Source organism: Lepus europaeus, chromosome 14 (assembly GCF_033115175.1).
Source record: "Lepus europaeus isolate LE1 chromosome 14, mLepTim1.pri, whole genome shotgun sequence".
Classification (NCBI taxonomy): Eukaryota; Metazoa; Chordata; class Mammalia; order Lagomorpha; family Leporidae; genus Lepus; species Lepus europaeus.
Window position 1 is genome coordinate 45,822,497 of NC_084840.1, and position 17,748 is coordinate 45,840,244.

General features: G+C 39.6%; 1 protein-coding gene across 1 annotated transcript in view; it reads left to right on the top strand.

The window, feature by feature from the left end:
• PLXDC2 (plexin domain containing 2) overlaps positions 1-17,748 on the top strand; it is a 474,057-nt gene that overhangs the window by 325,265 nt on the left and 131,044 nt on the right. The window contains exons 5-6 of the mRNA XM_062210542.1: positions 2,781-2,903; positions 6,660-6,778. Coding sequence (XP_062066526.1) covers positions 2,781-2,903; positions 6,660-6,778 — 242 coding nt within the window. The remainder of the gene's footprint in view (positions 1-2,780; positions 2,904-6,659; positions 6,779-17,748) is intronic.

A 17,748-nucleotide genomic window follows, 5' to 3' on the forward strand; every position in this document is an offset into this window, starting at 1 on the left:
GTTCCATTCCTGGTTCTGTCTTCTGATTTTAGGTTCCTGCTAATGCAGACTCTGGGAGGCAGCAGGGCTGGCTCAAGTAGTTGAGTTCCTGCTGCCTCTTTGGGAGGAAGGAGTCCCTGGCTCCTGGCTTCATCCTGGCCCAGACCTAGCCATTGCAAGTGTTTGGGGAGTGAACCAACAAATGAGATCTCTGTCTTTCTATGTCTCTGTTCCTATCACTGTTTCTCTGCCAAATAAATAAATAAAAATTTTAAAAGGATAACTGTGGCTATAGCTTTTGCCTAATAGCAAATTCTTCTGTATTTTTACATCATTATTTGTGAGCAGTTTGAAATTTTATCTTTGAAACTTGGGAAATTGTAGGACTGAAAAATATTTTTTTGATTAAAGAATTCAGTAGATAATGCTTCCTATAGCCTGAAAACTGAGTGAGTTTTTGCTTCATTTTGTTTTGCCAAATCAATGTAAGGAACACTGAGGGGCAAGTATATATAGTAATCACTAAGTACTAGCACTAAGAATTAAGTGTCGGAAATCGTCGATGTTCATGTATTTTTCAACTCTGTATTTCTAGGAATTGCTGCTGCTTTTGTTACAAAATTGTTTTGGAGAATGAATTTTGCATTGGTTTAAAATTATCTTTAGGCGGCCGCCGCCGCAGCTCAGTAGGCTAATCCTCTGCCTTGCAGCGCCGGCACACTGCGGCGTTCTAGTCCCGGTCGGGGCACCGATCCTGTCCCGGTTGCCCCTCTTCCAGGCCAGCTCTCTGCTGTGGCCAGGGAGTGCAGTGGAGGATGGCCCAAGTCCTTGGGCCCTGCACCCCATGGGAGACCAGGAGAAGCACCTGGCTCCTGCCATCGGAACAGCGCGGTGCGCCGGCCGCAGCGTGACTACCGCGGCGGCCATTGGAGGGTGAACCAATGGCAAAAAGGAAGACCTTTCTCTCTGTCTCCCTCTACTGTCCACTCTGCCTGTCAAAATAAAAAAATTTTTTAAAATAAATAAAAATTATCTTTAGGCCTTAAATTATTGCTCTCTGAGCTCTACACATTTTCTTCTGTTAGTATATGGAGAACTGTTAGTGAGAGAACTGCCTGGAGCTACTGACTTTGTCTGAAAAAAACACTTTGAGAGCATAAATCATTTCCTTAAAAGAGCTGAAGGATAGAACTTCTGTATCTACTTTACTGATGAAATTATAAATTCATGCTGGTGGAGATAAGAGAAAAAAATGCATGATAGATCCTGAAAAACAGTTACTCTGCATGTTTATCATTTTAAGGTTATGGTATTGGACTTTTAGCTTTAAGAGTGTGATTCTGAAGCTTAGAGAGAAATATAATCAATTATCATATTACCTTAATGGCTTTCAGTGTCTGTTTCAGTATGTAGCTTTTATAAAGATTTTTTTTAATCTTGCATATTTTATTTTATTCTTGTGAAAACAGAAAAAAATCTATTGTAGCCTCAGTTTGAATTTCATTTTGTAATATTGTATGTGTATGTGGATTTTGGGTATTTATTCTTTTTTTTTAAAGATTTATTTTTATTTATTTGAAAGACAGAGTTACAGAGAAAGGTAGAGACAGAGCGAGAGTCTTCCATCCGCTGGTTCACTCCCCAGTTGGCCGCAACGGCAGGAGCTGCGCCAATCTGAAGCCAGGAGCCAGGAGCTTCTTCCCGGTCTCCTATACGGGTGCAGGGTCCCAAGGACTTGGGCCATCTTCTACTGCTATCCCAAGCCATAGCAGAGAGCTGGATTGGAAGTGGAGCAGCCGGGTCTTGAAGTGGCATCCATATGGAATGCGGGCACTTCAGGCCAGGGCCTTAACCCGCTGTGCCACAGCGCTGGCCCCTGAGTATTTATTCTTAATGAATGCATTAGTTAGATTGGTATTAAAATCAGTTAGTATTCTCTGAGCTGACTCTCCTTTCAGGCAGCTAGAGACTTTGCAGGCAAGAAGCCAGTATAGGATTAACAATTCATGATGGGTAATCTACAGAGTAAATAAACCTGGTGTGAATAATTGAGAGTAGGTTCAAGTTGCAACATAGGAGCTATTGAAAGTTAATTCAGAGCCACTGGACATCCTCCATAGTAAATTCTCTGTCATCATCCAACTGCTAGACAGGCTGGCAGAGGGAACTTCCCATGCAGAGGCATGTGTGCGTTGCTAATGTGCTTTACCACCTCACCATAGAGACTGTCTGTCTAGTAGGGTGCTAGTATATAAAAGCTTCAGCAAACTGAGAAATGTGAAAGCTTTGCCAGAAGTGTCTACTCCTCGTTCAGGGTCCAAGAAAGAAAGGATCCAGACGTTTTCTGCTCCTTAGCATGTGCAGTTTCTCAGGCATCCTTTGCTGAGGATGCCCTTTAAGAAAAATCCAAATAAACAGGATGAAAATGAAGTCACTTGTAAACAGGATTTGCGTGTTAGGTGGCATTACAATAACAAGGAATCATTAATAACAAGTTCAATATTTGGATTACTTGTAATACTATATGAGCATTATTTTCAACCTAATACTCTCTTTCAGATGATAGTTTTTCCAAATTGCACTTAATAGAGTCGGATTTACCAGTCTTCAATACACTACCTGATCATGTGAGGATCTGTTGCTTAACCTAAACCCAGTGTTGTTAATCCGATTTTCAGACGTGTTTCTTTTTTATAGCTACTATATTTTATTTTCAAAATATAACTGCAGTTAAATTAGAAATATTTTAATTATAATTTTAACTATTTTTTTCTTATATATTTCTATTTTTCTAACTACAGGTTTCATATACACTGGAGAAGTTGTACATCGAATGCTCACAGCCACACAGTATATTGCACCTTTAATGGCAAATTTCGATCCCAGTGTGTCCAGAAATTCAACAGTCAGGTATTTTGATAACGGTATGTATTGATTAGCTGTACTTTGCTGAATGTATATTTTTAAGCATCACGCATCAAGTTCACTTTATATCTTGTAAATTTGTGTGGTTTTTGTAAGCTAAGCTAGATTTGTAAACTGCTTAATGCAAATGCTCTGAGGTGACTAATGTTATGCAGTTAGTTACCTTAGGACAGGGAGTAAGGTAGAGTTCAAATGTCAGTCACTTACTCATTCATTTTTTTTCACTCAGCAAGTGTTTATTAATACCTGTTATTATATACTATAATAATAAATTAATGTACAAATATATCAAACGAAGTAAATACATCTATCAGATTATATTTACAAAAGTCTTTTCCATATTGAAAATCCAAATAAGAATAATTTTGCCAATTCTGATCTTTAAGTAGAGGCAAGTGACATAATATTGATATTATACTTTCAAAACATGAACTCTGTGCATTCATAAGATGAGCATCCTTTCTTAAAAATACATTTGGGGCATAGGAAAGACATTGTGGCACAACAGGTTAAACCACCACTTGGGAAACATTCATCCCATATCAGAATGCCTGGTTTGAGTCCTAACTACTCCATGCTTTGGATCTGGATTCCTACTAACACATTTGGGAGGCAGTAGATGATGGCCCAAGTACTTGAGTTTCTGCCTCCCATGTGAGAGACCCCAGTCAAGTTCTTGGCTCTTGACTTCAGGTTGGCATAGTCTGAAATGTTGTAGATTTTCCAGTGGACAGAAAAATCTGTCCCCCACTCTCTGTCACTGTACCTTTCAAATAAATAAATGTCATGTATATGTACGTGTATGTGTGTGTGTGTATAAATATATGTCATATATAATACCTACTGGGTACTTAAAGTACACATGAGAAAATTAAATTTTCTAGACTTTAAAATATGAAATAGAGATTGTTGAGCTTTATCAAATATACTGAGTGACTGTTTCTTTTGAGTACATATAAAATAGAGAAAACCTAGAATATATCATTTAGTACCATTAAAATCTAAAGAAGAAATTCAGAGTCTTAAAGACAAATTTCATCTCTGTGTCTTATTGATAGCTGTAACTTGGGTACAGAAAAGAAATTATGAAGAAGAGTTTTCTTTGGAAAAATTAATTCAAGACAATTTTCTCTTTTTACTACAAAAATAGTGTTTATTTGCTCAAATGACAATTTAGTCTCTGAAAATAATGGAAATATTTGAGGTGAACAAAGTTATTTCTACTCTTGTTATTTCTGATGATCACGGAAGAAATTTACTAGTAGGTGGTATAAACCTGATCGTGGCAGGTGCCTTAGGGAAATACAGTTATTTTGCTAAAAGCAACCTTCCAACAAGCATGTGGAAGCCGCTTCAGAGATCAAAAAGGCCAGGAAGAAGAAAACTCAAGACTGTTAGACATGCACCTAGGGAAACATACTTCAGACTATTTTAATAACACCAAAGTGTTGTCCAATGTGAACTAATGCATTGTTAGATTTCTATTCTTTTTAAAACTGATATTTTTATCCTCACATTATTTTAACTTAGGAGATGCTAACACCCAAGGAGGTACAAATAGGTTGTAATTTACTGTAGTCAGAACCATATCCAGAAGCTTACCTGAAGTCTATTGCGTGAACTCCATGTACAATCATTCTAGCTATCTACTGCAAGTAATGAAAAAATGATTTGAATGAAAATTGATTACTTTTCAAACTCTGTCACCTACTAGGTGCTGTCAAGGATGTCCACTCATGAGCACAGGATTCCAGTGACCATGTTTTTATATTATTAGCATCAAAATCATAAAGCATATGAAATAATTTCCTCCCTTCATATATCCTCTCATGTGCTTTGCTCCTAGATAGTTCTAAAAATTTGAATTTGAATTTTACTTTTATTTGAATGATTATTACAGATCACGACTCTAACTGGACTCTAAATTGTTCAAGGACCATGACTATTTCTTAGAAATCATTTTATCTCCAGTGTCTGGCATAGGGACTTAAGCAGTAGATCCTCAATAAATATTCAATGAATGAGTAAATGAAAAAATTAAATAGGTAAGTTTTTACCTCTGAGAATTATAAAAGTATTAACACTGAAGAACTAATTTTTTAGCTTGTTGAATTATCTTCTATGTAATGACCAGTGGGAATATTGAGTTCCATCAGTGTGGTAATGAAAGCTGAGTTACTGTATTTTATTAAATGAATGAATTGATTGTAAACATTATAAAGTCTCACAGAAATTCCTTTTAAATCGCAGAAACTTGCTGATATATTTTCAACATTGTTTGGTTAGGAATATTGACAGAAAGCTGTAAGGATGGGAAACTCAGCATTTTAGGAAAGTAAAATTTCTTCAGAGGAGACAGAAACAAGTTAGAAAATTATTTGTAAGATAATATTTCTGTAAGAATGAAAGTTCCAGGAGCCAGCATGTGGCGCAGCAGGTTAAACTTCCGTTTGCCAAGCCGGATTCCATATCAGAGCACCAGTTTGAGTCCTGGATACTCAGCCTCCAATCCAGCTCCCTGCTATTGTAGCTGGAGAAATAGTGAATGATGACTCAAGTGCTTGGGCCCCTTCCACCCATGTGGGAAACCAGGATGGAATTCCTGATTCTTTGGCTTTAGCCTGGCCCATACCAGGCCATTTGGGGAATAAACCAGCAGATGGAAGATCTTTCTCTCTTTGTTTCTTCCCCTCTCTTCCTTTCTCTGTGTAATTCTGCCTTTCAAATAAATAAATAAATCTTTTTGAAAATAAAATTAAAAAATAAATTAAGGCATACCTGATTTTAAAAATTATATGATGCTTCCAAATGTTACAGCTAGCCTGGGTGATTGCTTCCATCTAAGTCAGTCATAGAACACTAATGCACAAAATATGGAAAAGTTGTGAAAGTACAAGTTTACTAGGAAAATGTTTTGCTCATGGAGAGCGAATAATACTGTATAATTCTTACGAATAATCAGTAAGCTAATCAATCATACAGTCAGAAAATGTTGCATTGTAGTGACCTTAGCTCTAGTTCATGCTGTTTGTATTCTTATTCTGGAGATGTAAAAATTGGTATCCACAGTCTTCTCTTCACTGTATGTTTTCCCACATCACACTTGTCCAAGGAAAATGCCTTCCTGGTTATCTAACTGAATTATTCTTCATGCTAGATACTACCTAGGAAGCAATATCTATTTCTTTTTTATTTTATTTGAGAAGCAGAGAAACAGAGAGAGGCAAACGGACAGAAATCTTCCATCCGCTGGTTCACTCCCCAAATGTTCACAACAGCCAGGGCTGGGCCAGGGTTAAAAGAATGTATTCAGTGTGACAAAAACTCTGAGTCTTAAGTATAGAAAAGACATTTCTTGGTCTTTTAAAAATGTTTTTTTTCTCTCCCAGCATTTTTCAAAAGTATTTGAAGATCATTCAGTCCACTCGGGCTACATTTTGAAACCGGTTCATGGAAATTTGAGCAGACAGTACCCATTAACATTAGTGCAATTCCTTAGGCAAAATTCCCCCACACTGGGTTGGCTCAGTATTAACCCTCAGTAAGAGATTAGATTTTTACCAAATATTTAGATGATACTCAATCCTTTTATTAACAAAGAAATCCTAAGTGCTCTTTCAGTAACAGAATTCCAGTTAGCCACAGAAAGCAGAAAAGAACAACTGCTGGATTTGAAGGCCAGATCCATGTTTGTGTGAATGCTCTCACCAGCAATGAGTCATGTATTTTCTGCTTTTTTTTCAATGGTCTTTTAGGCACAGCACTTGTTGTCCAGTGGGACCATGTACATCTCCAGGATAATTACAACCTGGGAAGCTTCACATTCCAGGCAACCCTGCTCATGGACGGACGCATCATCTTTGGATACAAAGAAGTAGGTGGTGTGTTAGTGATCATTTCCCTCCACCTTGACCCTGACCGCTGCCGTTTTATTCAAGTATCAAGAATGAGATAATTTAGTTATGAACCTCTAATTATTTTCTCATCTCTTGGTTTCTTTTGCTTAATAGAAAAAAAAAAAGTTCCTTTTTAGTCTTCTGGATAACACTGATTAGTAATTCTTTGGGTTTGGTTTTGATTTTATATTTTGCTATTATTGGCATAACCTATGAATTCCTTGAAATTATTGAATGATTGTTTTTTGGTGGTGTTAACAGTGTTTTTTCTAAGAAAAAAAGTGTCCAACATGGAGGGATTTTTCATCTACATTTAAACATCTATATTTGCATTTCTTTGGTTTGTTTGCTTTTTGCCTTGTTGATTTCTTGACTTTTTTTGGTTCTAATTCCAAAAGCAGTAGTGAACATGAAAGCTATTGTAGTTCAGTGACCAAAACCAAAAGAGTTGTAGGACAGCTGAGCCGATAACCCCTTTCCCTGATGTTTCCTGAAACCTGGGAGGAAAGAGTAATTAGAGACCTAAGTGAGAAAAAGAACAAGGACATTTAAACTTAAGGTTGTTGCATTTTAACAAATAGACCAACAAATGAATATTTACTAAATGGTAGCCTCAAATTTACAGACCATTTAGAGTAGGATAATAGCATGTTTGATTTCAAATTCTTCTAACAATGTAATTAAGATCTATTAGACAGTGAATAAGGGAATAAAATTCCAAGAACCACAGATGTAATATTTTAGGGCAGTCACAAGCAATGTAAATTAATAACTGGCATTATTAACTTGTGGATTAATGGGTGTTTTGAATAATACAGACTTCATATTTTCCCAATAGAGGGATTACTTTTCCCTTAGAAAATGAATCTCCAATTATAGAAAAGGATGTTTATAATAAAGAAAGGGTTCACTTTGGTCAAATCTTCTGAAATCTATCCCCACAGGATAAAGAATAGCTACATTTCATTAAGCTTTTAAAAAATCCCATAACCATGTCAGATGCTTGTACTTCTTGAAGGAGATTTTCCACGTGGAATATGTTGTTTCCTTGGGGAATAATGCAAACAGAATATGGGATGTGTCTCGTTCTGTGTTTCTTTACTCAGAGCTGTGTTTTGCAGTCTTGGCCCACAACATTCTTCTGTCACACTCCCTGGATGTTAAGAGAACATTTATCAAAAGGACTCATTCATTTCTAGTTGTCACTGTAGTCTCGTGTGTTGCCGGCCCTGCACAGTATCGCTTTTGGAATGTTAGCTTATAACGGTTTCAACCAACAGTGGTAAAGTGTCTGGAAAGATCAAGCTCAGGAAGTTCAAAGTCTCAGATCTCACTAACCGTATGCTTTGTCAAAACAGATGTTTGTGTTCTTCTTGTGGTCTTTTTCCCTAGTCTTTATTATCAAAATCGTTGTCTTCATTTCCACTGTTCTCAAGGGATGTCTCACATTACAGACAAACAGTCAATTGTTCCTGTTTTCCCTGAATCTTTGGTTGGCACTTTTTCAGATTTTTGTTTTTCTTAATTCTATAAAAATTTTCTATTATGATTTTCCTCTTTTATTAAAGGAAATATTAAGTTGACAGGCAATTTTAATGCTGCCTTAATATTCTTAGACTAATGTGTTGTTGAATGTTTTCTCTGTCCTCAAAAAGGTCATTCTTTATTCCTTGCCTCCTCTCCTTTCTCTCTTTTAAAAAAATTTATTTTATTATTTTTGTGTCTATTTGAAAGGCACAGCTATAGAAAGACAGAGAGGTCTTCCATCTGCTGGTTCATTCCCCAAATGCCCACAACAGCTAGGGCTGAAATCAGGACAAGGAACTCCATGCTGGTCTTCTACATGGGCAGCAGGGACTCAAGATATTGAGCCATCATCCACTGCCTCAAAGGCTGCATGAGCAAGCAGTGAAAGGGCCAGGACTCAAACCTGCATTCTTACATGGGATGTAGGTGTCCAAAGCATTGGCTTAACTAGCAACATCCCAATGCCCACTCATCTTGTCCTGCTTGGAAAGTGATCCCCTCTTTCCTTTTCTACCTTTTGTTCCCTTGATAATGATTATACATGTTGTTTTGCTGATACAAATTTCTGTTTGTGAAATTGTCCTAAGTAAAAGTTCCTTTGCTTTGAGACTGAGAACTAAATATTCCTGGCACCTCGACAAACATATTTATAACTGCCCGGTAGCATAAAGCAGTAGTCTGCATAATACATTATCCTTCACAAAGTACTTTTGCATATATTAGTGGTGTTTAAATCTTCAACAGTCTTCTGCATTGGCAATATTCTTAGCAGTTCACAAAAGCACAAGCACACTGAAGATTTTCAATAAATGTTTGTGGTGGCTTAATTATGGAATTAGATCATACATGATGATCCCTATTTCATAGTTCAGCAGGCTGAGTCAGAGAGATTAAATGGCATGCTTAGGAGTATAGAGCTAGTCAAGCACAAATTTTGGACTAAGAACCTTCATTTGGTGATCCCAAAGCATTTCACACTTTTTTTTTTTCTTTGCCAACCAAGTTATAGATAACAATTCACTGATCTGTCTCATTTTTTTCAGCAAATCCTTGTGAATATTTACTGTTTAATGACCTCTTTTAGCTTCATCAAATTACACAAATGCAGGTATAGTCAGGAAAGATATTCATAGTTAACATCATAAGCAAAGTATAAGAATTTAATGCAAGAAGTGAAACTTTTCGTTCCTATCCAGACGAAACAGAACTAAGTTGTTACTAGAACATTAAGTGCGGCTCCTTCCTGAGTTCTTCTATAATGGTAGCGCCAGCTTGTTTGACGTGAATAAAAAAAAAATAACTCTTGGGCCGGCGCTGTGGCTCAACAGGCTAATCCTCCGCCTTGCAGCACCGGCACACCGGGTTCTAGTCCCGGTCGGGGCGCCGGATTCTGTCCCGGTTGCCCCTCTTCCAGGCCAGCTCTCTGCTATGGCCCGGGAGTGCAGTGGAGGATGGCCCAAGTCCTTGGGCCCTGCACCCCATGGGAGACCAGGAAAAGCACCTGGCTCCTGGCTTCCGATCAGCGCGGTGCGCCGGCTGCAGCGCGCCAGCCATGGCGGCCAATGGAGGGTGAACCAACGGCAAAGGAAGACCTTTCTCTCTGTCTCTCCCTCTCTCTCTCTCTCTCTCACTGTCCACTCTGCCTGTCAAAAATTAAAAAAAAAAAAAAAAAAAAAACTCTTACCCAAAACCCACCAACATGGGAATTAATTAAATTATAGATTAAACTTAGCAATGCATTGAATCGGTTGGCACAAATTTCATTTTCATTGCCCTCATCTGATTTATTAGCATATTTTGTTGCTTTTCTCTTAGTAACTCTTGCTGTGCCAATTGCCCCCTGCTAACTACTCCAAGGGCCTTGAGTCCTGTTACACTCCGAATATGGTCTTTTCTCCGCTAATGTAATTTTTCATAGTACAAACTAGATCAAGAAAAATCAGTACATTAGAAGAAAACCCTTTGCACTTCTCAAGCAGTCTTGCTTGTGTCGGGATTGAGGTGGGGAAGTTCTTCGGCTGCTTAAGCCAAGAATGGATTCACATTTGTTACAACAGCGATATTTCTTCAGCAGGATCCAGCAGTTCTCATAAGACTGAGAGCAACGGTGGAGGCTTAAATTTCCTTAAAGATTTAAGTTATATTTCCTGAGGTTATACCTCTGTATAATTCTACTAGATCTTTGAAATTCTGTTTTAAGTTATAGGCCCTTTTTGTTACAGCTATTTATTTGTTAGGATTGAAAATATAGTTTACTTAGGATGAAATAAAGGTAGAGAAAGAAAAAAATGTTTTTTAATTTTCTCTTAATTTTCCAACTGTTCAGTTTAATGGATTTTTAAATTTTAGTGTAGCCATTTGTTTTTTCTATTAATTAAGTTATGGATTTAATTACCTGATGAAATTAGCCAGTTTTTTTTCATTGATTTGCTTGACCATACTAATAACAGCTTTTTAAAAAGCTGTTGGCTAGAAACTCTAATTTCTAGAATTTCCTATAAGTCTGTTCCATTTTCTTTTTTAAAGTTTACTTTGTGTATTTGAAAGGCAGAGTTACAGAGAGTGAGGGAGAGACAGAGATAAAGAGATCTTCCATCGGCTGGTTCACTCCCCAGATGGCTGCAACTGGGCTGGGCCAGGCCAAAGCCAGGAGCCTGGGACTCCATCTGGGTCTCCCATGTGGGTAGCAGGGTCCCAACTACTTGGGCCATCTTTTACTGCTTTCCCAGATTCATTAGCAAGGAGCTGGATTGGAAGCAGAGCAACCAGGACCCAATCAGCACTCTGATATGGGCTGCCACCATTGCAGACAGCAACTTAACCCTCTGTGCCGCCACACCGGCCCCCTGTGAGTCTATTTCTAGTATCTAGTTTTTGGGGTTTTTTTCTTCTCTAGGTTTTCATTCATTGGTCATCTCTTCTTACTGCTAGGTAATTTTGATCAAATGCTTGACATTGTTTGCAAGTTACTAAAGAAATCCTCTGAGGTTGTAGATATATTTTCTTCCTCTGAAGAGAGCTTACTTTCTTGGTTTAGCATCTGGGATGGAACATATTACTTTAATACTGTGTGGGGCTAAGCTCAGAGTTCCACATCAGTCCTTGTCTAGACTGATAAATTTCTGATTAGCCCCAGCTCTTGCAGGGCGAGCTTTCAGGGATCTCCACTAAAGACCTGGGTACTTCCATGGACTCTCTGCCTTCATATCTCTGAATGCCTATTTTTCTTCAGCGGGGTGAGGCAGCCCCAAGTTCTAGTCACCTTCTCTGTCTCTAACCCTTGTTTATGCATTGCCAAGTGCCTCGGTGGTTTCACTTTCATGATCCCCTTCCTCTGCGATCTTTGCTTTTTTGAGTTCTTGCTGTTTGATAACCACCTAATACCTTCAACGGGTGCTTCTCAGATTTGATCCAGCTTTCTTGATTTCATTTCTTTGAAAGGCAGAGCAACAGACACATACAGACAGACACATACAGACAGTGATCTTCCTCCACTGTTTGACCTCCCAAATGCTTGCAACAGCCAGAGCTGAGCCAGGCAAGAATCAGAAGTGCAGAACTCCATCTGAATCTCCCACATGGGCTGCAGGGACCCAAGCGCGTGTGACATCATCACCCCAGGGTGTACAGTCGCAAGAACCTGAATTGGAAGCAGAGGTAGGACAGGAACTCACGCACTCTGACAAGGCATGCAGAAAGTGCCAGGCAGTAGCTTTACTGTTGTGTCACAAGGCCCACCCCAACACCCCCAGTTTACTTTTAATAACAGCTTCCATGCGTGATACAGCACTGCCATTTATTAAGCTCTGCATGTACACCAAGTTTCTCTCATAATACTCACAAAAACCAATAGGTAGCTACTTGTCATTTACAGAGAAAGAACCTGAAACACTCGGAGAGGTTAAGTAATTTTCGCACAATTGTGGAATAAACATTCAGCCCAGCAGCCCGCAGGCCTGAGCCCTAGCAGCTTGTGTCCCGCCCTCTTCCTTGGCAGGGCGCTGAGCTGGTCCATGCTCCTTCCATGCCCTCCAGGGCCTTCTCTGATGACTCACTCTCTGAGAAGGTGGTTTGCCTTTCCCCAGCATTTATCTGATTAATTTATTATGTTTTATGAAAACAAGAACTTGGGAAAATCTAAATGCCCTTTCCTATATTGTTAATAAGTAGCACTGACCCTAGAACCTGTATTCTTCATTTTATGCTGCTATTGAGTGGTCATGATTCTTTGCTGGATTACAATACAGAGGGACCTGAAATTTCTATTGCTATTCTAAAATGGAAAGTACCTGGTGTCAAAAAATATTTCTTCCCCAAAATATTAGAGTTCTGATATTATATATCCTCATCCCTCCTAGCATACCATCAGTTTTTAGAGTCTGAATTACCTCTCTCTTCTTTCAACTCTTTTCCAATATAATTTGAACTTTTTGTTATTCTAGATATGAACTTGGAAAAGATGGGTTTATTTTGCACCTATTGCAAACTTGATAATTTTTCTTTTTTTTCTTTTTTTTTTTTTTTTTTTTTTGACAGGCAGAGTGGACAGTGAGAGAGAGAGAGACAGAGAGAAAGGTCTTCCTTTGCTGTTGGGTCACCCTCCAATGGCCGCTGCGGCCGGCGCACTGCACTGATCCGAAGGCAGGAGCCAGGTGCTTCTCCTGGTCTCCCATGAGGTGCAGGGCCCAAGCACTTGGGCCATCCTCCACTGCACTCCTGGGCCATAGCAGAGAGTTGGCCTGGAAGAGGGGCAACCGGGACAGAATCCGGCGCCCTGACCGGGACTAGAACCTGGTGTGCCGGCGCCGCAAGGCGGAGGATTAGCCTGTTGAGCCACGGCGCTGGTGATAATTTTTCTTTCACCAGCTCTTGTGAGGGACAAGAATAGTTACTGGATTAGGACAACCTAAAAAAAATTAATAAAGTCAGGTTACCCTACCAGATGGCGATAGGACAGAAATCATAGAAAATGCATACCAGGCCTGGAAGTATGCCTTATCCATTTTCTTGGTTGAATAACTTACTGTCTCTTTCAGCAGCAAATTTTAGCTAGGTCAATATAAAAGAACTTCACTGTTTATTAAGTAAAATCACTTTTTAATCTATCTGCCATTTCAGTATTTAAACTTAATGTTCCTTAGTGTAACATTTACTGCTTCTGTGGAAAAGTGTAGAGTTAATAAATTGCCATTACCAATTAGTTGTAGGTTTCAGTGGGGCCTTACTGCATTTTTTGAGTTTCTTTAACGACCATTTCTCTTATTTAAACTGTAATGACCCTTCATTCATGCTTATCAGCCTGAGTGTAAAAGATAAACAGTTGCTGAACTTGTAGAATTTATTGGGGGGAAAATTCAAGAAAGAGAAGGCCAAAAAAGAAGGCATAGTTGAGTACCACCATTTAGGGATAGAATAACTGACCTTTCTTTTTTTAAGATTTATTTATTTGAAAGGCAGAGTTATAGAGAGAGAGAGAGGGAGAGAGAGAGAAAGAGAGAGATCTTCCATCTGCTGGTTCACTACCCAAATGGCCACAATAACCAGAGCTGGCCCAATCCAAAGCCAGCAGCTTCCTCCAGGTCTCTTACATGGGTGCCGTGCCATCTTCTTCTGCTTTCCCAGATGCATTAGCAGGGAGCTGAATTGGAAGTAGAGCAGCCTGGACTCGAACTGGTGCCCATATGGGATACCAGTGCCGCAGGCTGCAGCTTTACCCATACAGCCCCAGTAACTTGCCTTTTTGTGGTTATTGCTATCTGCTGAGTAAGAATGTATGACATGTGACTGTAATATATATAACCAAGAAACTTTATAAATATATGAGTAATAAATTATACGTGTGATATAATGATATATATTTTAATATAATACATAATAATATAATGATATACAAAGGTGCTTCAAAAGGTTCATGGAATAATATAATTAATATAAAAGTTTATTTCAGGGATCCTTCAGAGGAGTTCAGAAAATAATGGAATGAAGAGATAAATTGGTACAAAAAAATTAAAAATCTCTGCCTAATTTTTTGGTATACATATTCCAGGGGCTTTTTGAAGATGCCTTGGCTATAAGGCTGAGCAAACCCAGGTGGATTAAAATACGGCTTTAGAACTCTCAGAGGTTCAGCACAGTAATTAAGACGTCCCTCAGGATGCCTGCATCTTATATGGGAGTCTTTGAGTTGGAGTCCCAGCTCTTCTTCCAATTCAGCTTTCTACTAATGCTACCCTGGAAGGTAGCAGGTGATGATCCTTGAGTCCCTGCCACCCATGTGGGAGATCTGGATGGAGTTGTTAGCGCCTGGTTTTGGCCTGGCCTCGCCAAGGGTGTTGCAAATATTTGGGGAGTGAACCAATATATGCTCGTTTTCTCTCTCTTTCTCTCAGTGTGCACACAGATGATTTTGTGTCATAATACACGAAGTATTAAAATTTTATCTATTTTTAGGATTTGTGAATGGAATTTACTTTTTTGTTTACTTTATGTATAAAAACTCTCAATGTTACAATTTTTCACTTGCTTTCCATGGTGCAAAAAAAAAAAAAAATCACATATTGAATGGTGTTCCCTTAATACTGCAATAGCAAATAAGGTGAGTCAAGATAAGTAAGTTACAGCGCAGAATAATCAGTGCCTTGAGGAAACAATTTTAGAAGCAGGAAATTCTAAAATGACTGTCCCAGTGTTGGCCCTGATACTCGCTGGCTGCAGTCCTTGGGCAGTTGTGACCTCGCTGGCTGCCTTTGTATCTCATTCTCTTTGCAGATATCACCTTTATCTCAAATGTGACATTGAGAGGTTTATCTTGAAGGTTGAGTTCTCTTGCCCATATCAGGCCATACCCCTGCCCTGATGTTCCATCACCCAAGAATACCTTTGTCCGTCCAGTTAGGGGCTTGATCCATTCCATGTGTCTCCCCAAAACCCAGGATGTTGCGTTCCCTTAATCTCCTTTCTTTCCTCAAGGCTCCCTTTCTAGCTGTTGCCCCAGATAAAATCCTCACGGCAGTCTTGGCAGTCTCCGCTCTGGAGCCGAGTTGCACAGCTGCTTCAGGTGGGCCCCTGCGTCACTGCCTGCTTCTGTGTGAAGCTCAAACTCTAGTTTGTCAGTTCACTAGTGAGCCATCTTTAAACCAGACAGCACATGGATAATGTACATGTCTGTGGTGTGTGTGTACGCGCTCATGATTATAAAATGGATGTGTTGCCAACATTTTAATGTTAGAGGATTTCAAATAAAAACATAAATTTGCATTTTTTCTAAAGAAATCAGAAGCTTTAGAAGCATTTGGCTTGAATTTCCACATGGCAAAAATTGGCTGGAAGGTTTCTCCAAATATCCTTACTCCAGTTTCTCACCCACCAGTTTCTTTTTCTTACCCCAGGCCTACATTAGCTTGTGCAGAGGTGAAGTTTCAAAGCCCCCCGTGAACAGGGGCTGACGTTCTTTATCATCTTCATGCTGTGCTACTGATCTCCTTCCAGATTTTCTGCAGGGTGTGATTGTGGACATGCGGGAAAGAGAACTGTTAGTAATTTCTTTTTAGATTATAGCTCAATTATTTACTTGCTTACTTATTTGAAAGGGGGAGGGGAGTGGAGAGAGCATGAGCCCATCCACTGGTTCAGTCCCCAAATGCCTGCAGTGGCTGGACCTGGGCAAGGCCAAAGCTGAGAACTGAGAATTCAATCCATGTTTCCCAGGTGGGTGGTGGGAACCTAATCACCTGCTGCCTCCAAGGGTCTGCATTAGCAGAAAGTTAGAATTAGAAACTGGAGCTTAAAATCAAATCCAGGTGCTCTGATGTGACAGGCTTCCTAACCACTAGGCTAACAAACTGCCCCTGTGGCTTAATTTTTGTTTCACACCATCAACTGTACTGTAGCACATATAAGAGTTCACTAACTATAAGCAAAGAGCATATTGAAATTGTTGTGTGACTCATTAGCATTATCCAGGAAAGCAAGTGGCTTTTTATATTATCAAGATTAACTATGGGGCCGGTGCTGTGGCTCAGCAGGTTAACGCCCTGGCCTGAAGAGCCAGCATCCCATGTGGGCGCCAGTTCTAGTCCCGGCTGCTCCTCTTTCATCCAGCTCTCTGCTGTGGCCTGGGAAAGCAGTAGAAGAATTGCTTGGGCTCCTGCACCCGCATGGGAGACCCAGAAGAAGCTCCTGGCTCCTGGCTTCAGATTAGCGCAGCTGTGGCCGTTGCGGCCATCTGGGGAGTGAACCATTGGATGTAAGACCTCTCTCTCTCTCTGCCTCTCCTCTCTCTGTGTAACTCTGACTTTCAAATAAATAAATAAAAATCTTTAAAAAAAAGATTAACTAAAGCTTTTATTGAAATGTCGTTTGCAGACAACTCTGGATTAATTAATATGTCAAACTGTATGTTATTTTGATAAGTATAAAAGAATATGTTTTTTTTTTTTATTTTGAAAGATTTTATTTATTTGAGAAGTAGAGTTACAGACAGAGAAAGGGAGATCCTCCATCCACTGGTTCACTCCCTAGATGGCTGTAATGGCCAGAGCTGGGCCGATCTGAAGCCAGGAGCCGGGAGCTTCCTCTGGGCCTGCCATGTGGGTACAGGGGCCCAAGCACTGAGGCCATCTTCTATGGCTGCTTTCCTGGGCCATAGCAGAGAGCTGGATTGAAAGGATAGCAGCCAGGACATGAACCAGCGCCCATGTGGGATACTGGTTCCTCAGGTAGAGGCTTAGCCCTCTACACCACAGTGCCAGCCCAAGAGCATGGCTTTTAAAACTTAGAATCATGGCTGTGTAATGCAGAAGCCATGTCAGACATTCAAGGAAGATGAGGTGGGAAGTTAAGGACTGAAAGCAGAAAAAATGCATAAAATAGAAAGCTTTAGGTCTGATGTGGTTTTGTTGTTGTTACATTAAGCTACTAGACACCATATTGCAGATTAGCAAGTGAACAAAAATGAGTTTCGAGTAATTTCCAGTTAAATTCTGATAGGCTTATGATTCACATATTGGAACACACACTATGCAATCAAGCTCTTGCTGAGATCCTGGGCTGCCTATTAGATAGATAGCTGGGTCCATAATGGAAACAAATGAATGTTTTGGCGAAGTTTGCAGGGCTGAACAGAGAGGAGAAGAAAATAAAATTCCATTATCTCTGACTCAAGCATCCTGCTATTAGTTATCTCCCTGTGTTGGAGACAGATGAAAGCTCATGTCCCATGGAATTTTTGTGGGGCCCCAGGGTCTGGGAGAAAGATAGCCCAGGGTGGACACGAGGACAGCTTTTGTCTTTGAATCCTCACCCAAAGGCCAAGCTGCTCTGACTACTGCCCCCTCACCGCACTTTGCTTACCGCTGATAGCATTTCTTGCCTTCATTTTGTGCTGCTTATTTCTGCTTTCATGTTTAATTTACTTCAGTAT